The sequence below is a fragment of the Otolemur garnettii genome, unplaced genomic scaffold, assembly GCF_000181295.1.
Source record: "Otolemur garnettii isolate 467f Iridium unplaced genomic scaffold, OtoGar3 scaffold00003, whole genome shotgun sequence".
Classification (NCBI taxonomy): domain Eukaryota; kingdom Metazoa; phylum Chordata; class Mammalia; order Primates; family Galagidae; genus Otolemur; species Otolemur garnettii.
The window spans coordinates 7,302,473-7,327,007 of record NW_003852398.1 but is presented as its reverse complement, the minus strand read 5'-3'; the positions used below and the strand labels follow the sequence as shown (position 1 = coordinate 7,327,007).

Below are 24,535 nucleotides of genomic sequence, written 5' to 3'. Positions count from 1 at the left end.
GAGCCGAGGAGGTGATGTTTTAAACCAGACATTGAATGGAATTTAAGAAGCCAGCCAGTGGGAGGAAAAAAACCCCAATTCTAAGCCCAACGTGGGTAAGAGAGCTTTTAATTCCTCCTGCCTCTCTCTGGCACTGTTTATTTAATGTTGCCCCGTATCACTCTTCACTCCACCTCACTAAATACAACAACCCTGCAAAGCCGAGGTATTAGTTCATTATGCAAAGGAGGAAGGGGAGACCCAGAAAGGTACAGAAAGCGACTGTAGGTTACGCAGCTGGATAGGCAGGGAGGGCTGTGACATCCAAGCTGAGGCCCTTCGTGTCATGTTGTGCCCACGTGTGAACAGCTCGTTTGTGGGGAAGGGGAGGCGGTGGTGGTGGAGGGGGGCGCATGAAGCTAGATTGGGGAAACGCCTTTGGTGCTGGACACGGGAGCTGAACTTCATCCTCTGAGCAAGGGGACTTCGTGGAGATGCTGCCTTCATCATTAGTGCACACAGTGGGTAACCCAGCGGATGCACAAACAAATCCACTGGGATCAGATAAAAAAAAAATCCACATTTATTTTATCCTAGATGAAGAAATTAAACTTTATAAACACTTAACTTAGAATTGTAAGTACGTGGATGTCATTTGCGAATAAACAAGTATCTATTGAGATTTATGCTTCGAATGAAAAAAAAATTATTTTTCTTATTGGGACAGGTTGGAAACCACTGCTTTTGGCAGTGGGGAGTAATTGAGGTTCTAAATCAAGGAACTAATATGATTAGGTTCACATTTGAGAACGAGTTCTACTGGGGAAGAAAGGTTAGTTTGTAAGAAAGGGAAAGGCTGGATGTGGGAGGTCAGTGAAGAAGCTATTGCAATAATCCGGGCAAGAGGACTTGAACTAAAGCAGCCCCAGTGGGACGGGAGGAGAGCAAAGGAAGGAGGTGAGGGTTTGTAGGAGGCGGAATCACCAGAACTAATTGCACATGGGTGTAGAATTGGAAGAGGCACATGATCTGACTCTGAACTTTCTGGTGCGTTTGACCTGACATTGCAAGCCAACATGGCCAGTAGCAGGTTTTTAAAGTGTGTGTAGTTCAGGACATAAAGTGTTTGAGGTGTTTATTGGCACAGCCAGATGGAAATGTACAATAGGCAGTTAGATGCAGATTTGAAGTTCAGGAGAATTGCGATACGGTTTTGGTAGAAATTGATCCAAAGAGGTGTTTGGAGCTATAGCTATAAAACTGAGAAGGAAACCTGGGGAATTAGCCCACTGAAGGGGTGGGGAAAGGAAGGTCCCATTAAAGGCTGGGTCAGGGCCAAGGGAGAAGCAGCAGGAAGGGATGATTCCAGAAATCTGGAAAGGGAGTGTTTCAAGTATTCCCCTCCTGTGCATGTGAATTACTCACATTTGGATTGTTCTTTGCCAGGGTGCAATCCTAGGCTGACTTAACCTGCTGATCCTTCAGAGCCTGGGCAAATTGTTCCACGCCCCGCCCACAGCATGGCGTAGGACACCAGTCCTGTCCTTTCCCATGTCCCTTCAAATGGCTTAATTCTGCAGAACACGGCTATTCCGTGTTGCAGGCAGTTAAGGGAAAAGCTACAAGAACACAAGGTATTCTTTCTTCCAGGTTGGGCCATTAAATGATTTCCTTTGCTTGCTATCTCCCTGTTAGAAGTCAGAGCTAGCTTCCTGGCTGACCCCCTGCCAGGGTGCACAGGTGGCTACTGCTGCCAAGAGCTGAGGCTGACAGTTCCTTGGAGAATGAAGAGCAATTGACTGAGTAAACAAGTAGTTTTAGGAGATATGATTGCAAATCCCCTGTAACTAAATATGAACATGCCAGATAAGAAAGGTCTAGTTTGCCAGAGGGGTGAAACTCACCGTGCTAACACAATTGTCAGGGACTCCCGCCAAGTGGAATTGGGATGACTAGATGTACTTTGTGATCTTGTCAAATGCACTCGAGGCAGGCATCACCCTGAAGTCAAATTTGTTTCTTTAGTAGAAAAGCATGTACCACTCACGTGTTGGGGCTTGCTGCTTACTGTGTCTTTGGTAGAGGGAAGATCAAAAAGGACTTAGTCATGACCACATGTGGTCACTGCCCTTCAAGGCTCTGCACTTGTCCTTCTATCTGCCCATTCTGCTTCCTTAATGTAGTCTGCCAGAGACACATTGATTTCATTCATTCATTTATTCATCCGTAGGATAGTATAGTGAACAGAGAGATGTCCTCTCTGCATCATGCTGCCTTCGTATAATGCTGGGAGGGACAGGAAAAAAGAGAAACAAATAAACCACGTGGTTGAAAACTGCATAAATGCCAGTGAAGAAACAGACAAGTGTGCAGGGGTGCAGTGGAGGGGTGCTGAGAGGAGGCTCTGCAACCAGACTGACTGGGTTTGAATCCCAGTGACTCTGTGACCTGGGGCAAGTCACTTCACCTCTGTCTCTAATGTGGGGATTGCCTTATAGGGATTTGTGAGGATTCTGAATAAGTGACATTTAAGTGAGATGTGAAAGCTGCACATGAACCAGCCGAGCAAGGCGAGGTGAAAGGAAGGAAGGAGGAGTCTCCAGGAAGAAGAGTGTGAGCAGGTGCTCTCAAATAAAGACAAGGTCGGAGTGTTTTTGGAAAGCTAGAGAAGACTAATGAGGCTGAAGTATAATCAGCAAAGGGGAAGAATAGGAGAGATGAATTTTGAGAATGAGGCCGAGGCTACCGTGGAGGGATTGTTCCAAGTGTATTGCTAAGTCCTCAGAGGGCGTTTAACTGAAAGTGTTTGCCTGTGAGGTGGCACCCTGTAATGCTCAGATGGCAAGAAGGGCTTGTGCCATGAGCCACCTGTGTTTCGTAAGTCCTGCAGGCCTCTTGGTCACTTCATGTAAGATACGCGTGAGATAAGTTGTTCCTTCTTTAACAGGGTGGGCATGCTTTGTGCTTCCTCAAATCAGTTAAGCAATCCCTAGAGCTCTTCTTGCAATCTCTCAACTCTGTGAAACATGATTGTTCTACAGTCACATTTATTGTTTGTAAAAGCTATTTGTGTTTTTGCCACTGTGAAGTTTTAGTTGTGGTTATGGACAAGTTTCTTTTTGTTTGTTTGTTTGTTTTGGCCAGGGCCGGGCTTGACCCCACCACCCCTGGTATATGGGGCTGGCGCCCCAGTCCTTGAGCCACAGGTGCCGCCCAAGTTTCTTTTTTTTTCAGGTATATGATTATAGTCATTTCTCAGTTCTCTGTTAATGTATGTGTCTGAAGACCCATGTTGGCCCAAGGAGCACATTCTACTATGTGGATAGTAGAATGCACCATATAGGGGTGTATCTGTGCACAGGTGTGCTTTTTCTCAGAAGAGTGTGCTTCTGGAGTAACATTCACTAGACTGAATAGTATTAGTTATTTTTTCCTAATTTCCTGTCTAATGGGTATTCTTTTTTTTTTTTAATAATTATAACCTATCTTTATTTTTTACAGTTTCATAACTCATCTGAACTCTACATAATTACCTCTAAATATCTCTCTCCACTTAATTTGCCATGATGTTTACTCTTCCATTTTATCTTTTAGGGGAGTATTTAAGATAAAAAACATTGCAGACTTGGCACCCATAGCTTAGTGGTTAGAGCACCGGCCACACGCACTAGGGCTAGTGGGTTCGAACCTGGCCTGAGCCTGCTAAACAAATAAACAACCACAAAAATAGCCAAGTGTTGTGGCAGGCGCCTGTAGTCTCAGCTACAAGGGAGGCTGAAGCAAGAGAATTACTTGAGCCCAAGAGTTTGAGGTTGCTGTGAGCTGTGATGCCACGGTACCTCCTCAAGGGTGGGATTTCAGGGTCAAAATGAAAGACTAAGAGGAAAAAAAATGTTAAATTGGGCAGCGCCTGTGGGTCAAGGAGTAGGGCGCCAGCCCCATATACCAGAGGTGATGGGTTCAAACCTGTCCCCAGCCAAAAAAACCAAAACAAACAAAAAAAATGTTAAATCAGTTTGTTTCAATGGTGCATGGGGTAGGGAATAGTGAGAGGTAGTCCTCCTAATAGGCAGGCAGTAAGGAGGTAAAATGGGTTTTCTTGTGGAGAGAGTAAGCCTGCATGTCTTGGGTATCCTAGGGGTGATAAAAATGAAAAGTGCCTAATAATTAAGCTTATTTTGTGAATAAGCAGCAGATAACATGATAGTATGAGCCACAGTGTTTTATACCATGGACCCCCTACCCCACCGGAAACACTTTCTTCCCTTGACTTCTGCAACCCAGAACTCTTTGTATTCCTCTTGCCTCTCAGACCACTCTATTAGCCCTCTTTGGAGGTCCCACATGCTCAGACTGGTCTTTTCCTGTCATTCAATCCCCACTCCCTAGGTGGACACGTTCAAACCCCCTGCTTGGGTTCCACTTCTATGCAGATAGCACAGACATCCAGGATAACCCCTTCTCAAGTTCCAGATCCAAATATGCCATCCTTTACTTGAGATCTCCTTCTTTTGGATCTTACAGGGAATTCAAAGTTAGCAGATCTGGGAGCAAACTCATGATGTGCCCTCCCTCACTGACCCACAGTCCAACCCAAGAGTCCTTGTCACCTCTTAAATGTCTCTCAATGAACCCACATCTCCCCTTCCTGGCAACCAGCTTCCTACTCCAAATTCTCATCATCCCACACCTGCACAATCATAAAGATTTGGATTTCCTAAACCGACAATGATAACATCAGTAAATACCCAGCGTTTCATTTCCTTTCTGATACTAAGTCTTCTCCCTACTGTTGGCTAGGACTCTAGCTCAGTGTTGAATAGAGATGGTATTACAAATGGTGCTTTGGATTTTTATTGTAGATGCTTTTTATCAGCTTACGGGAGTTACTAATGATGTTCATTATGATGCAATAATAGATTTGAATTTATTATTCAAATTCAAGTCTGACTGAGATTTGAATCTATTTCTACCTTCTCAGCTGTACCTCCTCCCCACTGTCCTACCTTTTCTGTCCTTTCCCCCCCATTTCTTTCCTAGATTACTTTCAATTTTCTCATCCACTTTTTCCCTTTTACTAGTTTGAAAGTCACATTTTATATTCAATGCTGCTAAGTGGCTACCTAGATATTTTATCATACCTATTTAACTTAATAAAGTTTAAAGTTAATACCCTTAACATTTCCCTGAATAATAAAAGGATTTTAGAAGCCTCTGTTTCTTTATTCTTAAATATTGTGCTAGGATTATGCAGCATTTTGGTTTTACATTTTAAAAGTAATTTCATGTGTTAGGCATTACTATTGTTTTAAATAGTATTTGTTTATGTTCCTACTAATAAAATTTCATCAGCATTATTATACTGTACACTTAAAATGGTTAAGATGGTTAATTAAATTTTAGGTTTTTTAACCACAATAAAAAAAATAAAAGTCTATCATTTCTCCTTTTTTTATCTTATCCCTTTCATATTTGTTTTTCTTCTTTTTGAAGTAAATCTTTTAGAATTAACTTTAGTAAGTCCTATTGGTAAAATCATCTCTCAAATTCAATTATCTGATTTTATTGTGAAACTTGAAAGGCAGCTTTTCTAGAGGTAGCTTTACAGCTCTCACTGTTTGTTTACTGCCTTGGGCTATGAAAGTTAACTGTCAGGCTTACTATTGTGTCTTTACAAGCATTCTGCCTTTTTCTCTCTGGTGGCTTTTAATATCATCTCTTTATCTTTGATGCTCTGCCGTTTACCATGGTGGACTTAGGGGGTCATTGTATTTATGCTACTGGACTTTCCTGTACTTGGATTTAAAATTTTGAATATTTAATACCAATTCAAAAATAATTCTCATTCTCACCTTGTTTAATATTTACATTTTCCCCATTCATTCTTTCTCTGAAATGTCAACCAAAGTGTATTAGACCTTATTATATTCTCCAGGTCTCATAAACTCTTTTTCATATTTTCTTTTTGGGGTGGAGAGGAAGGGCTAGTCATTCTGGCTAATTTCTTTGATCCTATTTTCCAGTTCACCATGTTCTCTCTTTGGCATTGTCTAATATGCTATTTAATGCATATACTGAGATTTTCCTTTTAATTATTATATTATTTTCAAAAATTATATTTAGTTCTTTCAGATCTAACTTGTCATTTTTTATGTCATTTGTTAGGAGATGTTTTTGAAAGTCTGATTATATAGTGCCTGTTTGGGGTGGCCTTGCATCCTTATTCATTTTGTTGTGATTATTATTTCCTAAAGCCATTTTTGGGGGGAGCTGTATCATTTGTTATATATATTCTTAGTCTTCAATTAAAGTTTTTATTTTCTTCCAAAGAAAATAAGAATGTCCTACTTTCATTTATCTGGGGGGACTAATAACCAGAGACCTCTTTAAGTTAAAGTATCAGTTTGTAGATGCAAGCAAGTAAGGAACATGAATTTGGAAAAAACAAAAAACAAAAGCAAAACACAAGTGAAGACTGGTTTGTGGTTACTTTATTTGGCTGGGTGCAATATATGCCTGTAATCCCATCTACTCAGGAGGCTGAGGTAGGAGGATCCCTTGAGGCCAGGAGTTAGAGGCTAGACTGGGCAACATAGTGAGACCCCATCTCTGGAATAAATAGAGAATTCTCAATGAAGACATGTTTTCTTTCTACTCACAGCACCAAAGACTGGTGGTTTCTTTATTGTTCCCTTTTGTACAACAGGTTAATTTCCTTTCCTCCTTTGTAAAAATGATGCAACAACCTGGGAAACCAGATTTATGTGAGGGACTGCAATAAATGGGCCCTACAATTTATATCATTTCTTCTATTCCCCAACTCGCCCTCCAAGTTGAAATTTAAGATCACTAGGGCTCAGCAGATGCCTTCGAGACAGCATTGCTCTGAAGTACGCAGAGTCCCACTTTGATTTGTGTTTGTCCTCTGTGAGTTCCTTACTTTCTTGACAGTTCACTGATTCATTTTGGAAGTGCAGCTTTTGTTGCTCTTTCCACTGCGAGGTTTCCTAGTGTGTTTTTGTCTGCCATACTGTCAGAAATAGAAGTTTTTAAACTTTATTCTACCTTGTAACTGGAGTGATTGTTCCACAGTTCAAATTGGATTAGGATACTCTCCTTAAAATCCTCTTGTTATTCCTCTTAGGAATTAATTAAAATGTCTTGTTATTCCTCTTAGGACAAAGACAAAACCTAATGTGGCCTGCAAGGGTCTGCTGTGCTGGCACCATGGCCCCTGTGGCCCCTGCAGTTCCCCTGATCTCCCCAGGCTTCCTCCCCACTGCATTCCAGTCCTTCACACAATCCTGATTCAGTCAGCTCCCTCTTGCTGCAGGCCCTATGAGTTTGCTGTTCTGCAGCCCAGGATGCCCTTCCCTGGCCTTCTCACTTAATTTTCTCTTATTTGCCTGTCCATGTCACCTCAAGCTGTCATTTCTGAATTTTCTGGCTAGGTCAAACCTCCCTATTTTACATTTTTATTGCCCATATATTTTGTCTGTGTCAATTTTTACTTATCTTTACAAATTCTTTAACAGCACTGTGATTGGTGCGTAGCAGGTGCTCAAGAAAATTTTGTTAGTTGAATAAATGATTGCATAGAAACCCTACGTATACCTGTTGGAGCCAAGTAAAAGCTGTCCTCCAAGAATTTGTTTTAGCTTGCTTCCTGGGGTAATTTGACTGTGCTTTTCATTTGGTTTCAGGCCAAGGGTGCACAGCTGGGTCAGGGGGGTCTGGTGACAAAATGCATCTCTGGATTTTAAAGTCACCCAGTATGGGTCAGGGTCCCTCCTCTTTATCAACATTTCCTCCTCTGATAGGATTTCACATAATAATCTGGTGCCTTCTAATCATAGTAAATATTAGAATGTGGCTTATCCTAAGCCCTCCAAGCCAACACAGCACAGCACAGTAAGGCTTCTGCCCTGGCTTACCCTGCAGCCTTTGTCTTCCGTGTGTGTGGTGCACTCAGCTTTTCTCAGCCTGGGCTTTTGCCACTGACTTCCCACTTTGGGGCAGGAGGGCAGTGTGCCTCGTAGCTAGCCTGCACATAGTCTCATAGCCTGGCAATCTAAAGATGGTAAACAGTCCATCTTTTTAGTATGTAAATGCTTCTCAAGTTTAAAAAAATTGCTCTTGCAGCCTATAACTTCAAAAGGCCTTTAACTTGGCATTTGCTCTTTCTTGGATCCAGCAACAGCACATTACGTACCTGTTCCGTGCATTATGCGTTCTGCGTCATAAGATTCTTTTTAAACATCTCAGTTGAAAATGAAGGCTTGTGTCTATTTCAAAATGAGTTGAAGTACTTGTCCAGTGGTAGAGGTTTGGTTTGTATTAACCAAGTGTTTATCCAACATATATTTATTGAGTAGATCACTAAACTAGGTACTAGGGGTACAAGTGTGAGTTGGACAGACTAGTATTCATGGAAATTCTAGTCTAGTTGGGAAGAAAGTCATTAAGCAGATAACCATGTGGGTGCAGGTCAGATCAAGAGGAAATGTGTGTGAAGGGCTTTCAGGGCACATAGTAAGGAGATTTTGTCAGGGAATCGAGGGAAGCTTCTCTGAGGAAGTGTCATCTACTCTGTGAACTGAAGGATGAGTAGAAGTTGGCAGGTGAAGAGGGAGGTGTGATAAGTAAAAATAAAGCCTGGGGGAGCTCCCTGCAATAAGGGAGCTTGATCCAGTGGAAGTGTGGAAGGGCCAGGGTGGCTGGAGTTCAGTGACCAAGGCACATAGCAGAGATTGCCCAGAGGGGTAAGCAGGGGCTGATCTGGAAGAGCCTTGAATGCCAGTTGGGCCATGACATCTAGACATTACCTTAGGGAAGTGGGGAGCTGGATACTGTGAAATATATATTTGGTTATTGACCCCTTTTCCTGGCATGCAACACTAAAAATCTTTGGAATTTCTAAAATGTCTTTATGTATGCAAATGAATTTGCTCATGTCTGGCAGTCCCTAAGTAGCTTCATGTTGGGACTGGTCACTGGAAAGACCAAGACATGATTAAAGAGTTGAGGCTTTTAGCCTCACCACCCACCCACCCCCAACCTCACAAGAGGAGAGATGGGCTGAAGGTTAAGCTGATCACTGGTAACCAATGACTTAATACATCATGTCTATGTAACGAAGCCTCCATACAAATCCAAAAGAGCTGGCATTGGAGAACTTAAGGACAGCTGTACAGGTGGAGAGTCCTGGAGAGTGGCGTACATGGGGAAGGCATGGAAGCTCTGTGCCCTCCACTCCATTCCTATACCCCTTGTAATACCCTTTATAATAAACCCTGGGTTCTGTGAGCTGCTCTAGCAAATTAAACCCAAGGAGGGGGTCAAGGCAACCCTAACCTATAGCTGCTGGGTCAGGAGCATAAGTAAAACAGCATGGGGCCTGCCCTTGGCATCAGAAGGAGGATAGTCTCAGGACTGAGCCTTCATCTTGTGGGATCTGACTCTGTCTCCAGGCAGGTAGCATCAGAACTGAATTGGAGGACACCAGCTGTGTGCACTGCAGAACCACTTATGTGCTTGTCGTGTGGGGAGAAACCCTCACACCTTTGGTCACAGAAGTCTTCTGCGTTGATGGCCGAGATTTTTTCCACTCAGGGACTATGAAAGGATGTTAAACAGGGATATGGTATAAACACAATTGTGCTTTTAAAAAGATCCCTCTGACCACTGCGTAGAAGCTAGAGTGAGCGTGGTATGAGAGAGGAACAGAATATTGCTTCAGAGACTCCCAGAGGTGAGAGATGGAAGGGTCTTGGTCCATGGTGGTGCTGATGAAGGTGGAGGGGGTGAATGTGTTTGGAGTGAGGTAAATGGGACTTGAGGACCGAATGACATTTAAGCTCTTCACAATTCACCCCTTCAGACCCCAGGTCTCTGACTTGGGTGCTTACAGGGTCACGTCCTGGGTTTGAAGCCAGAGGGTGAGCTCCAGGGTGAGGCTTGGTTTCGGATAATTGGACAGTCAACATGTTCTGTCCTGACTCTTTGACGATAGAATCCAGATAAGAACCCTGCAGGTTGACCTCAGTGGTAAATAGTTTACTTAAAGACAGGGAATCAGGGCCCAGAATGGAGTGACCAGCTAAACCTCATCACGAATGTTGGAGTCAGGCTGGAATTTACTCCTGGGCCCCGCACTGTTGCTCCCTCCGTCACACTGCCCTCCACCCCGCCTGGCATGCCCTCAGCCATCCTGCTGTCCACAGGAGGTCTCCAATAACACAACCTCAATGTGTTTGAACTCTGCATGTCCTCGGGTCTTTCCAGATTTTAAAACAGAAGAATTTTACTACACATGTATTTTTAAAACTGGCACCATTAGTAAGGCAGATGTTAAAAATTCTATTTAACTACACACACCAAATGTCGAGGTTCTCAGTGGAAGAGCAGGAAGCCTGGGTTTAATTATCCTTCTCAGGAAACCAAGGTGGCAGAGGACAAAGTTCAATGCTCTTGGCATGACCGCGGTTTAGAGTAATAATAACTTGGCATTTCTTAGGCAATTGTCTTTCTAGCTCCTGTCTGTGCCAGAAATAGGAGGTAGATAAAAAAAAAAAAAAAAAAATCAGCATCTCTATCCTGTAATTGTAGAGGGAAAACTGCCTCTAGTTGTATGACCTTGAGTTAGATTCCCTGACCTCAGATTCAGTTCCCATGTGAGAATGAAAAAATTCAGGAAAAGCTTTGGGGAAAAGGATCATAGTAGGAACGTGCTGGAGGGCAAGAAATATGGACCCCAAAGAAAGTAGAGCTCTCTTTTTAAAATTAAATGTAATGTTTGTTTAAAAATTAGACTATAAAATAAATGTGTATAATGGAATGTTGTTACATACAATCTCTTTTCTCAGAGGAACTGAATTGTCAGTTTCATGTATAGATTTCTGGATTTTACTGATTTTGTGTGTTGTGAATATATCCATTCTGTGACTTAATGTTTTCTGTTACACTCAGGACATCCATGGAAATCTCCTAGCTTATGAAAAAACTAAAGGAAGAAATCATAAGAGAAATAGTTAAAACCTAGTTTCCTCTTGGCATCCAAACTTTTAGGTGAACTGGGCCATAGAAAGATTCTACTGAATATTAGCTTCTCTTTCAAGTAGATGATGCAATACAATCTAATTTTTGTCTCTATGTCTTGGAAGCATGTTAGGGGGTGGAGAGAAAGAAAGATTGAGAGAGAGAGAGAGAGAGAGAGAGAATTTCCTTCTATTTTTAGGGACATTGTTTGGGGAACATTCAATTTCTAATTATATTGAGGGACGGGAAAACCCTGAATACCATTCTTCTTGCTAATGGAGAAATTTACTTAAGTGCAGAATTATGCACCTTACTCCTTCTTGCCAAATTACATAAAGTCTGCTGCTCCTCTGAGTAGAATGAAGGATGGCATGGGGCATACATCACATGCCATCCATAACTTAAAGTTCTTTTCAAGGCTTTTGCCTGCATCTCATTACCTTCTTACTATTAATTTATTACGCAGGGTTGCCATATTTTAAAGGTAAAGTGAATGTTTGCGATGGATTGTTTTTCTTTCATTTCTTCCATATTGTTAACTTCTATTTTTTTTTTCTTAAATTTAGGCTGTTTGTGCTTCCACCTGAGGCCATTTTTCTTCGGTGATTGCATTAATTTTTATGTGTTCCTTCTAGACATTTTAAAAAACAGGATCCTCACGTGTTGAGTCTGACTTCTTTCCTCTCAACCACAAATCATTCTTCCCTCGGGTTCTTTGCAGGGAAAAGGCTGTTGAGTGTTTTGCAGTTTGCCCTAAGGGGTAATCCCACCTCAAATGTCAGACTCTGGAAAAGGAACAGCCGAATAGAAATAACTTTGTCATTGACAAAATGGTGGGTACCAGGAGCTGGTCTGAGCCTGCCTGTGGCCTGCTGGTAGAGTTCAAAGACACACAGCCTGCGGGGAGACCTCTTGACCATTCACACTGGCAACATCCCAACCCTCCCTTCCATAGCCCTTTCTGATAGAACTTTGCTCTTCCTCTTCTGACTGAATAGATCTTTACATTTCAACTTTGTCACCCTTCAAAACAATATTTCCCTGGCCACTGTTGAGTGAGACAGCTAATTCCAAGCCCATTGCACCCAAAATTCCACATCTGCAATTTCTTATTTATTTCAGGCCCATCAACCGTGGTGGGCCATACAGGGAAGAGGTGAATCAGGAAGTGGGGCCCTCTCTTTCACTTGCCTATTCCAGCCGTGTTGTGCAGGGACTTGAACGTGCCTGCTGGGTGCACTGAAGGGTCTGTAAGTAGGATCAATAAATGCAAGGATGATTTTCAGACAGTCTCAGTCACTGGCTTAGCTATAGCTATTCTTGGTTCCAGGTTGTGGGAGACAGGTGTCAAAAGGGAGAGAGAGAAAGAGAAAGAGAGAGGAGGAGGGAGAGAGGGAGAGAGAAAGAGAGAGGAGGAGGGAGAGAGGGAGGGAGAAAGACAATACACTTCCCTCCTTGGCTCTGGTCTTCAAGGGTTATGATTTTCCCAGTGATCACTCTTTTGAAACCAGGAAAGACTCAGTCGTTCTTTTTGTAAAGTCACTGCTTTATACATCCCTGAACAAAGCAAATTATTGGCTCAGGGGTAGGAACAGCGGCCAACTCACCTTGGAGTTAGAGCTGGAACAGAAAACCTTTAGACCCAGACTTCTAGCTTCCCCTCCAACAGTCCTGTACCATCGCCTCGCAGGTAAATAGTGCCTTCCTACCCACTGACTTGTTCCAGCTCCCAGCAATCAGCTGTAACTTTCCTCTCTCCATTAGTAACCATTAGCAGTATTGTCTAGTGGCTAAAGGGGTAAAATTTGGAGTCAGGCACTCTTGGGCTCAAATTCTGGCTCTGACATTTAGTAGTTGAGTGACCTTGAGCAAGTTATGCAACTCAGCCGAGCCTTCGTTTCCTCATTCATTGCGTGGTGATGATACTGGTGTCACAGTGTTGCTGCTGGATCAAAGGAACAAATATTTACAAAATGCTCCACATAGTGCCTCAGGCATAGCAGTGGTATGACAAATAGCAGCTAGGGTAGTAGTAGTTTTAGTAATAAAGGTGGTGATAATAAAGGCTGCACAGCAGAAGATGACTAATGAAACAGTAGGAAAACAGTGGCAAACCAATGGGGGAGGTCAGGGTCATGTGAAAACAAACCATTCCTGACTGCCAATACCCTTGAGATCTTGCAGGGTCCTTTAGGATTAGCTGAACGATGATGAGTTCTGAATTCCTCAGACAATTCTGTAGAGCTCATGGAAGATGCTGACGTTCGTTTACTCAATAATTTATCATTTGGTGATGCATTTGTTTATAACTCACTCGTGATGTTCTAGGCCTATTGTTAAACTTGGGATATTATGACAAAGATAACCTGATCTCTATCTGCATGGAGCTTATACTCCAGTGGAGAAAATAGAATAATAAGTCATGATAAAGAGTGCAGTATTACGGTAGAGATGTCTCAGCTGGTGTGATGGTCTGAAGTAATGGTGTGTGAAGTGTGTATCATTCATCTGAGGAAATTCACTAGATAAGTGGCTTCCCTTTTCTTATAGTATTCCTTATGCACCTTGCATCGTATTTGGGGGGCACAAAGATATCTTGACTCGTGTGTCATGGTAACAAAATAGTATGGTGATCTCACTGTTTGAGTAACTTTGTTCAGTTCCATATAGGATCACAGAATCATTTGAAAGAGATTTTTCATTTTTAAAAGCTTCCAATTAATCTGGTTTCCTACCAGGCTCTTGTGAAATGAGTCAGGAGGCTGTGTTGGCCAAGAGCAAATTTAGGCAAAGATGTAATCAGGTGAGGAAGCCGGAGGGGACCTGGGGCCCCTGCAGAGCACTTCTGGGGCTCCTGTGGAGGATGGGCTGTGATGGGGGGGTGGCAGGAGAGGGGTGGGTCCTGATAGCAGAAAGGTGCTCCCAAATAGGTGGCTATATTCACTGTCAGCCAGAGGTCTGGCTCCTGTGGGGCGTTAGTTCCCTCACTCTTGCCTCGTATGTAAAATGTAGATAACAATAGCCCCTGCCACAAGAGCTAATCCATATAAAGAACTTAACCCAGTGCCTGTGCCCTGTGAAGTGCTCAGTAATAATATTAAGTTTTCCGTTTTTATCACTATATGGTAAAAAATGATTTACCCATTTTTTTAAAATGTATTTTTACCTGTGTTTATCTCCAGTGAAGGCCTGGCATATAGTAAGTGCTCACTGAATGGAGGCGTCTTCATGAAGATGTTGATTTCTTTCTCCTTAAGGTTCAGGAAGCAAAAAGGGGCAGGTCCAGAAGAAAAATCGACTATGATGTAATAATAATAGCTAACATTGTGGACTGTGTGCAAGACGCTGTGCCAATGGCCTTACATGCATTATTTGATATTAGAAGAACCTTATGGGGCCAGTACCATTTTACTAATGAGAAAACTGAGCCTTAGAGTAATTAAGTAACTTAGCCAAGGTTACCCAACTAATAAGTGACAGAGCAGGGCTTGGAACCCAGGCAGTGAGGCCTAAACTTCTCTGTTACCTCAAAGTGGCAGGGAAGGAATCAAGAATTTGGGGATGGGAGTGGGGTGCATGAAGCTCGGAGGAGCTGGCAGTGGCCAAAGTAGAGAAAATAAAATAAGGCTGGGCGTCAGGAGGCCCTCCCTCCACCTCCAGATTCTAAAGCGAATCTGCCCACTTGCTCTCCCCAGCCTGAAGTTGCTTTGGTTGGCTTCTGCTCCCCTGGGCTGCCAGCCTGAGCCTGGCATCTCAGTTTCAGGCTTTATGTACCTGCGTGGAAGGGGTGATGCAAAGCATTGTACACACCATATGGGGCTCCATTTGCATTTAGTGAGTGCTCAGCTGTGCACAGTGTCTCCTTAATGAATCACATGCAAGCGAGCATCGCTATATTTATCCAAGCCCTGGGAGCTGGAGCGCTGGCTCTGGTTGGACCTGCGTGCCCCAGAACAGCGCCTCGCAGGTTGTTCCAGTTTTCCTTGTGGTCAGGGCCTTAGGGCCCTTCAATAATTTGTTCCCTGGCAGAATCAGCTGGTTTCTGAAATATCTGGTGTTCTAGGCCAGAAAAAACATTTACCTCCCGAAGCTATACCAGAGACCAAGCACTAAAAAAGGACCTGGAAGCTACATCTGCTGTGCCCTTGACTTCAAGGCCACATTTAAAGCATCATAGTTCTATGAGACACTTTTATTTTCTTTTCAAGCTTCTCAGTGGAGGTCCCATGATGCATAATTGACCTACTATCAGGGTTATCATCAGGTTATTTCTTCCATACAGCCTAACACCCTTATATATTTTTTCCCTAGTCACACCTTAGTTGAAATATTCCTTTTACAGCCAGATGCGATGCCTCGCACCTGTTGTCCCAACTACTTGGAAGGTTGAGATGGGAAGATTGCTTGAGCCTGGGAGGTAGAGATTGCAGTGAGCTGTGATCGTGCCACTGCACTCCATAGTGAGACCCTGTCTCTAAAAACATCCTTTATTTATACTAAGATCAGAGATTTTGCCAATACGATTACTTTTGTGCTGAGGAATCGACCATGGGAAGAATTGCCAATGTTTACGTAACTCTTGTTAAGTGCCAGCTACAATCTGAAGCAATTTAAGTGTATTATTTCATTTTTTCCATATCAAGATAATGCTTTGAATGAGCATTATAGCTCCATTTTATCAATGAGGAAAGTAAGATTTCAGAAAAGTAATTTATCAGAGGCCACAAAGCCAGGGCTGAAGGAGTCTGGCTGGATAGTCAAGTCCTTTACACTAAATAGCTTTTTCTTTGCTTTCTTCTTCCAGATTGTAGTCATGTCCTCTAATTCTTCTTGCCATTTCTAGCCACTCCCTTGTTTAAAAAAAAAAGTGTGTGTGTTTGTGTGTGTGGTGTACATCTGTATATTTCCCATTTCTCCCTAGAATTGTTTTTTATCCTTTATAAAACTTCGGCAGGTGCAGACTATGTTTCTCTCCCTGGACTCAAGTGTGGTGTTAAAGTACTTAACTTGTGACATGAATAACAGGGAACAGATTGGATTCCCACTGGGGCAGAGGCCCCTGATGGTGGCTTCATGGGATCTGTGTCATCTGCCTTCCCTTGCTAGATTCTGAGAGCACAGAAGAACGCTGAGCTCTGGTCTGAGTTATAACCCTGGAGCACTCTGTGACTGAGAGCAAATCAAATCTTTATTTTTGGTGGTAATCAAATTCCTTTTCCTACAAAGTTTAGAGTTGAGTGGAGAGCATTGTGTGGTTTCATAGTCTAAAAGTCTCTTTTCCTTCCCACCTCAGTTAAATAATATTTAAAAGATGGTGAAGCCAAGTCAGTTCCCCACCCTGACCCTCAGTCTTTTCATCTGTACAATGAAAGGATGGACTGAGTGTGGGGACTTCCCAGTGACTCTTGCTTTCAAACTCCAGGGGGCTTTAGGACAAAGCTGCAGGAAGAATTGGGCCTAGTTTTAGCAAAAAGGGAGTATATTGTAAAGATATTTGTGCAGCTCCTAAAATCCCAAAGAGTTAAATAATCAAACACAGAGAAGTAGGGAACCAGGGCAGCCTCAGGGATCTCTTCAGCAGGAGTTCCTGGCCATTCCCTTTGAAGTGCTGCCATTAAGATGACACCTAACAAAGCCTGTGTTTATATTCCTTTGTTAAAAATGACAGTCCCAGAGGAAAAACTGCCATGGGACATTCAGTTATGGAGGGCAGGGGGTCCTGCAGGTCAACCAGCAGGAGAGTGTTGCTGAATGCCCTCCTTGTGGGGGGAGCAGATCCTTCCTAGGAGGCGCAACAGGATCACAACCACTCCCTGATACTCATATGCGCTCACACAGACCTGCAGCAAGAGCCCATGTGTCTGTGACTACGTAGGCAGCCAAGGCTGGGTGGTCAATGTGGAAGGGAGACCGAGTGGGCAGGCTTAATACCATAGGTCAGCAACAGCAATTGTAATGTAGTTTAGTTACTTCAGGCACCTGTGGGTCCTGGAAAGAGTAACAGATTTTAAGGCAAAAGGCTTGAGGGATAGACCATCCATTAGGTAGAGCCAGTGGGTATAGGCACAAAGAGCAGACAGCATCATCTCCCAGGGAGGCCGCCACCACCGTGTTGGATTAAGATCCTCTCTTCTCTGCCAGATCAAGCAGAGGATATATTCTGGTCCCATCTTTTCCACTTGGTTGGCATTTGGGCAAGTTCCAGCCTCTGTAGAGTGTTATTTATTTATTTAGATAGAATCTCACTCTGTTGCTTGGGCAAGAGTGCGTCAGCCTGGCTCACAGCAGCCTCAATTCCTGGGTTCAGTGGTCCTCCTGCCTCAGGCTCCCAAGCAGCTGGAGCTACAGGTACCCACCACAGTGGCTGGCTAATTTTTCTATTTTTAGTAAGATGTATCTTTTTCTTGTACAAGTTGGTCTCAAACTCCTGAGTTCCAGGGTTCCTCCCACCTCAGCCTCCTGGAGTGCTAGGATTACAGGCGTGAGCCACCGCACCTGGCCCATAGTGTTTTCTGTTTCCCCATCTGTGACGTGGGGATGAGAGCAATAGTAATAATCCTGTGGCTGCAATTAACACTCACAAAACAGAACTCACATTTATGGGGGCTGAGTGCTGCGTGTAGCACTGTGTGTGTGAATTGGCCTCCTTGCAGTCCTTCCACACAGCATTGTTCAGTGGCCTACATTTTGCTGAAGAGAAGCCAAGGCTTATAGAAGTTAAGATGGGGCGTTAAAGTGTAGAGCGAATTAGTGTGGAAACAGTTTGCGAGGATGGGTTCAGGAGCCGGACACCACAGTTTGAATGCTGGCTCTGACCCTTACTGGTGTGGTATTTGGGCATGCTGCTTAGGTTTCAGTAATTTTCAATTGGGCACAATGATAGGGCCTGCTTCACGGTGTGGTTATGAGGACTAAGTGATTTAATGTACAGGGTGTCCATAAAGTTCTTGTGTGACTTAAAATAGTTTAATGTGCTCACTTCGGCAACACATGTGCTAAAATTGGATGATCCAGAGAAGATTAGCATGGCCCCTGTACAAGGATGACATGCAAATTCATGAAGGCTTCCATACAGAAAAGATAGTTAACATAGTAAATTGTACACAATCTTTATAGACAACCTGTGTGAGTGTGCTTGTGTGTGTGTGTGTGTGTGTGTGTGTACATGAACAGTACCTGGGGCAGAATAATGATTTGTAATGTTTGCTATTATTAATAAAGCGTCCAGTGTAGGGCAGAGTGGGGATTTGAACCCAGAGCTGACTGACTCTAGAATACATACTCTGAAGCAGGTATCTCTGTGGCAGCCAGAGGAGGTTCGGGAGTGAGTGGTGTAAATGGGGAGGGGTTGGGGGAGGAGAGTGAGCCCTGTAGCCAGGGAGGGGGAGAGAATGGAGAGCTGGAGGGGTGAGGCCACTTCAGACCTTCTAGGCCCACTCCCAGCCTTGCCTCTCGACCTTGAACTAGGTACTCAGGAATCAGCACACACACACAGGGCATCCGTAAAGTCCATGTGCAATTTACTATGTTAAACTTTTTTTTTTAATGTGGAATGCTTCATGAATTTGTGCGTCCTCCTATGCCAGACCCCCTAATCTACTGGTACATACGACACTTCCCTTCTGCTCCTATTTCAGGAGGGTTTTAGAGAGGGGTTAGCTCAGCAAAGGAGAGAAAGAGAGACAGAGAGCAGCTAAGACAGATGGAGGGATGGAATCAGGCAGAGAGAGCAGCAGAGATAAGGAGAGAAGTGGTGATTAACACCCCAGAAGAGAAACAGAAGTGAGGAGAACTTAAGCCGAGGGAAGCAGGGTGAGGGGACAGGTGGGATTAGTGGCGACGGCCCGACTGACTGGCCTGTTCTGTGGTTGAGGAGCAGACAGACCTGTTAAGTGTGTCAGCGCCTTATCTGAGGAGAGCACCTTTGCCGGTGCGGCGCTGAGGAGCGCTGCACACGCAGGCCGTGACAGGGGACACTGTGTGTATCGGAATTGGAGACAGGAGCGCTCTTCTGTGCGTTTCCCACTGGATGCCACAGATTAGGCTGCGGGAATTTCACGGTGGGTGATAAAGGCTTGTTTGAAGAAGCCTTGGGCTGAACAACCCTCTTAAGGCTGGGGGCGGGGTGGGAGGGCCGGAAGCTGGAGACTGGCTTGCTTCGAGGGGACAAGGGACGGTTTCTCTGGAAGCAACTGCTCATCTCCCTCTCTGGATTAAGGGCAAGGAGTCTCACTTTCTGCATTTACATTTCTTTACAGTAACAACACAAGGTCTTTATACTCAGAGGAGCAAAGGTTTAAATGAGCGCAGTGGGTAGTAAATACCCTCCGAAGAGAGGTCAGCCTGACATAGAACAGGCCGCCTGGATTCATCTGACAAGTGGGCCATAGCTAAGTGGAAGGGCAGTGTGCGAAAATATTTCTCTCGATGGTTTCTAAGATACTTTGAAAATCTGACGAGTGCAATCTCTCCTCAGATCCTTGAAATTATTAATGTCCCCTTAGCTCAAAAGAAAGGCAAATTTCCTTTGACGGTGCTCAGCACTTTAAAAGAGCCAGAAGTGGGTGGCTGCCATGTTGGTTGGTGTGTTTGTGTTCAGTGGACGGAAGGCTTTTGCCTTGAGTGTGTTCTGCGTGCAACAATAACAGCAGAATTCACCCCTTCCTTAAGTCTCCCACTTCCCACCCCTTTTTCTTTTAAATTTTAAATGGAAATTGTGTCTGAGACACACTTTCAAAAGTATTGCCAATTGGCTCGAGAAATGACCCAGATGTATCTTCTTTCAGGCTTTATGAAGGCAAAGAACAGATGGAGTTTGAAGAATCCATGAGACGGCTCTTTGAATCCATCAACAACCTGATGAAAAGTCAATATAAAACCACCATCCTTTTGCAGGTTGGTTTATACCACAATAAAATCTGTCTTTCCCTTTGTCATCCAATAAGTAAGAGCATGCTGACATAATGTCTATTTTTAACTTAAATATGCAGCCTGTGGTAATCAAAGGCCTGGGCTGGTCACGTGGTTTAGGAATCACGAGACCAAGGGCTTCTCATGGCAAGAGAAAGCATATTATTGTTTATTTCCCATGAAGGTAGTAGCAGTGCCTTCTTTTAAAACAGCTCTGAAGGTTTTGTCACCTGGAAGGAAATAAGCCAAACTTGATCTACTTCTGACAGTGAGAATAGTTGGGGGTGGCAGTCTTTTCAAAGGAGGCTCTTAAATAGTTCATTTTTTATTTTATTTTACTTTATTTTAATTTAATTTTTATTTTTTGAGACAGAATCTCACTTTGTCTTCATGGGTAGAGTGCCAGGGTGTCATAGTAACTCACAGCAGCCTCAAACTTTTGGGCTTGACCAATCCTCCTACCTCAGCCTCCCCAGTAGCTGGGACTACAGGCACCTGCCACAATGCCCAGCTAGTTTTTCTATTTTTAGTAGAGACAGGGTTTCACTCTTGCTCAGTTTGGTCTTGAACTCCTGATATTTAAGCAATCCAGCTGCCTCAGCCTCCTAGAGTGCTAGGATTACAGATATGACCCAGACTGCCCGGCTTTACTTTTTATTTTTGACAATATAAAGTCAGGTTCCCTTTTGAGATTAAATAGTTCTCCTCAATAAGCAAGAGGTACCTTGGGGAGAAAAGCCCTCTGATGTCATGGCTCATGATGCTACTCTGCAAAGTCCGTAAATCTTGGAGAAGCCTCGAGGCCTAGCCCTGTGTTTGAAAAGGAAATTAGTGCAAGAGAGTGTGAATGAAGAGGCTGTTTCAGGGAGACTTGACAACTTCCCCAGAATTCACTTGCAAGGGCTTGGGGGTGGGGCTGGGGTCTGCCTGATGTGTCATGAAAAAAGAAAACTCGAACACATTTATTTAAATTAGTGAGTTAATCAGATTTCTTCTTCTTTCCCTTTCCTCGTCTTCCTCCTCATCCTTCTTCGACATTATTCTTTTAGATGCTAATTTAAATATCCATATGCCTGGGATGCCCAGTGTCTGGTTAGTGTTAATGAGATACTGGTGTTTAGCTGGAATGGAGGTGAGGAAGAAGATGCACAAGTTTGCTAGGGGGTTTTGCTGCTAACACCACGGGTTTCAAACTTTGCATATTAGAGTACTGAGGGATCCTTAATAAATTCTGATGCCTAGTTGCCACCACCAGATTTTCTAGCTTAATTAATATGGAATGTGACCCGCATTCCATATTCATGGAAAGGGAATTTAGAAAACTTCCAGGTGATTTCAATGGGAAATAAAGTTGGGGGACCACTCTGGTAATGGCTTCCTTTAATTTAACAAACGTGGAGAGCTGGTGTGTGTGTACGTACACGAGTGCATATGTGTAGAAGGGGTCATGTCTGATTCATCAGTGCATTCTCAGCACCCACAACCATCCTTATGCATAGTTTATGCTTAATAAATGTCTGTTGAATGAGTGAATGAACAAAGGCACAGTATAGGTATAAGGCTTAAGGTCTCCATTTTGTGGATGAAGAAGCAGAAGTCCAGACAGTGGATACAGCTTTGTCTAGATGCCGTCAATGGGTAGTGAGAGGGCTGGGATTCAGATCTGTTCCTGCCTGGCTTTAAACACCATGCTGGCCGCTACTGCATTAGACTGCAGTACTATTATACTGTTCCGTTAGCACCTACCGGGGGTGCACGTCGTCCACGGGGTTTGTTAGGACTGCAGTCTTAGTTTCACCTTCCCTTTCCTCTTCCTGGTTTTTCAAAAATATCTTCCCCATATTCCTCTAAAGCTCATGCTTCTCTAGCAATGGAGGTAACAGGAGTAGGGAACAGCGTGAGGAAATTCGGCCAGAGCCCCAGCCTGTCACCCCTCTGCATCCTGTTGGAAGCAGCTGAACTTCCAGTGAGAGGCCTCCCATTGTTGGAACATCTGCAGAGAGCTGAGGATGAGCAGTTGTGATGAGAGAGGACACAGGGTTGAGTCAGGTCTGAAACAAGCTCGGAGGAAGCTGAGGTGTGAGTGAGCAGAAATGATGGACAGAGAAAACCAGGGGGGTGGGGAGGAGCAGGTGCCGCCCAGAGGTAGAGGTGCCCCTCGGCCTGATGTCATCACCGCTTCCCAGGGATGAGCCCCAGGTTATCTGGGGAGCAAAGGGAGAGGGGAGGAAGGAAGCGGGGAGTAAGAGAAAGAGAGGAAGCAAATGTGAGCCAGGGAGCCTTTACCGTACGGAGGAGACCTGGGTTAGGAAGAATGTTCTTCCTTATCCGTTCTGAGGCCTCAACTCTGGTCATTTAATCCTGTCAGAGTCTCAGTTTCCTCATCTATAAAACTTCACTGTCTGGGGGAGGATCAAATAAATGCTTTCTGCAAAAGATCCAATCACAGAATGCTATGCAAATGCAGAGAACTAACATGATTATTATGAATTATTATGATTTGGACATAAGTCTTTTTACCCAGGTTCTTATTGTCTGGGTAACTATGTTAGAGATGTCTCGCTTTCCTTGTGACTTGGGTCAGACGATGCTGGTTTCCTCTCCTGGATTTCCATCCCACACCTGTAGGAAGGGGCTTCATCTTTTTAAAAATTTGTTCTAAGGGCCAAATTTAGCTTTAGGGATTTACATAAAACCAATGATGCTTTTTACCTATTGACATGGTTGTTGAAAAGTTATCAAAGAAAAATTTAAAGTCATCTTCAAATATGGGGAACAGTACCATTTGAAGAGAATGTAAGGCTATTTTAGGGTGTGAGGAAGGGGCAGATGGGGGGGCGGGGCGGAGGAGGCTAGGTCTTATGACAGCAGCAGGCCCCACATAAGGGATCATCTCTAGACTAAGATTTTTGCTACAGGAAGAGGAGCTTTGGCTTTTGATCAGAGACCTGGGTGGGAAAGTGGGCACCCACACTTGGGCAGGTCACCTTGGGCACATCATTTCAGCCTTTAGTGCCTTGGTTTATTCTTTTATAAATTAGGAAAACTAATGTCTAATTTAGAGGATTATTGAGAGGACTAAATAAAATAGTATGTTTAAAGCATGAAGTTAAAAGCCTGTTTAAATACTTTTTAATCACTTTATAACTCTCCCTCCTTTAGCTCATCATAAAACAGAAGCATTTAAGGTATTTTACTGGAGCGGAACCTGGAAGGGGGTATTTGTGTTCCTAGCCTTGTTACATGAGGCCAATAGTGTTGGGACATTCAGTTATTTAGTTCGATCAAGAAACTCAGACACACATTTCACGGAGAATAAACCCATGAGAATTGACTACATGGAAAAAAAATGGACGGTGAAGTTTCACCTAGTGGAATAGTACAAGGTCGCAGGGGTGTGAGCGATTAACGTCTGCCACAGGTGTTGGGTGGGAGCACAGAGTGAGGCTGACCTGCACCAGTATTCCTGGTTCAAACTGTGCTTCCAGCTGGCTAGCAGCTTCTGGCTGATGGTGAGACCCTTACTCCTGCCTGCCTTAATTGTAAGTAGAGCAGATCTGCTGCAAATCTCAGCTTGAGCGAGTTCTGAGGCCTGAGCAAGTTATTTCCCATTTCTAATGCTCATCTGGCTTCTGTGAATTGCCTTCTGTAGTTTTCATTATTGCTTTCAGTTGGCATGGCAGCAGCTCACTCAAAACCATCGAGAATTTAAAGTCAGTGGTTCAAAGAGGAAAGTAAGAGCAGCAGAAATACCTTCTGTTCATCAGGCACCTACCCTGTGCCAATCGTGGCACTGGGCTCCTCATATACAGTGTTTTTGATCCTGCCAGAGATCTGCAAGTAACCACCATCCTCAGTGTACACAGAAGGCTCATAAAACTAAACAGAATAGCTCCCCCCAGATTGCACACCTATTGAGGGTGGCAGAGCAAGGATTTGAATTCAGCCAGGGCTCCTAACTGCAAAATCACTTTTCTTCTCCATGCCGTAGGAAGGGTGTAGGCCAGGGGGTTCCACATGTTTTTGCCAATGGGCGCATGCTCAGAAGTCCCTGTGTGTGCCAGCCTGTGAGTGTTGTCAATGAAACAGACGAGAGATTGGGAGGGTGAAATCCAGACACCTGTGAATTGGATGTTTTTCAAACACAAGTAAAGGACACACCCTGATGCTATGTAGAACGTTTCCTTAAGGTCCATGATACTTCATAATGCTCGATTTGATGTTGTAAGTGGGATTAAATGAATAGCCTGTATTGAATGACATACTGTCTTGGCCTTGTCACTCATGTTACAAAGTCACTAGAGTATCCAGGAGGGCAAGGGACTCTCTTTTATATCCCCAAAGTCTAGAACAGCAGCTGCTACGTGGAAAGTACTTGGATATCTATTGGCTGAATGAGTGAAAGAGGGAAAACTAACTCCCCCATTTTGTTTTGTTTCGTTTTGTGTTTTATTATGTGTCAAGCATTGAGCTATATGACATATACCCTTAGCTCATTTTATCTTTATGACAGCCACCTTATAAAGCAAATACTCTTTAGAGTTTCAATAGATTTAGGTGGTGCACATGGAATTTTGTTACATGGATAGATTGTAGAGTGTGAAGTCCG

General features: G+C 43.7%; 1 protein-coding gene and 1 non-coding gene across 2 annotated transcripts in view; both read left to right on the top strand.

Annotated features, from left to right (window-relative positions):
- The window catches only part of DOCK2 (dedicator of cytokinesis 2), a 430,752-nt gene that overhangs the window by 84,355 nt on the left and 321,862 nt on the right, over positions 1-24,535 (top strand). Inside the window, exon 23 of the mRNA XM_023515279.1 lies at positions 19,803-19,911. Coding sequence (XP_023371047.1) covers positions 19,803-19,911 — 109 coding nt within the window. The remainder of the gene's footprint in view (positions 1-19,802; positions 19,912-24,535) is intronic.
- Positions 17,988-18,093, top strand: LOC111727327. The gene has a single exon (XR_002774895.1). It is a non-coding gene; the product is annotated as a U6 spliceosomal RNA (small nuclear RNA).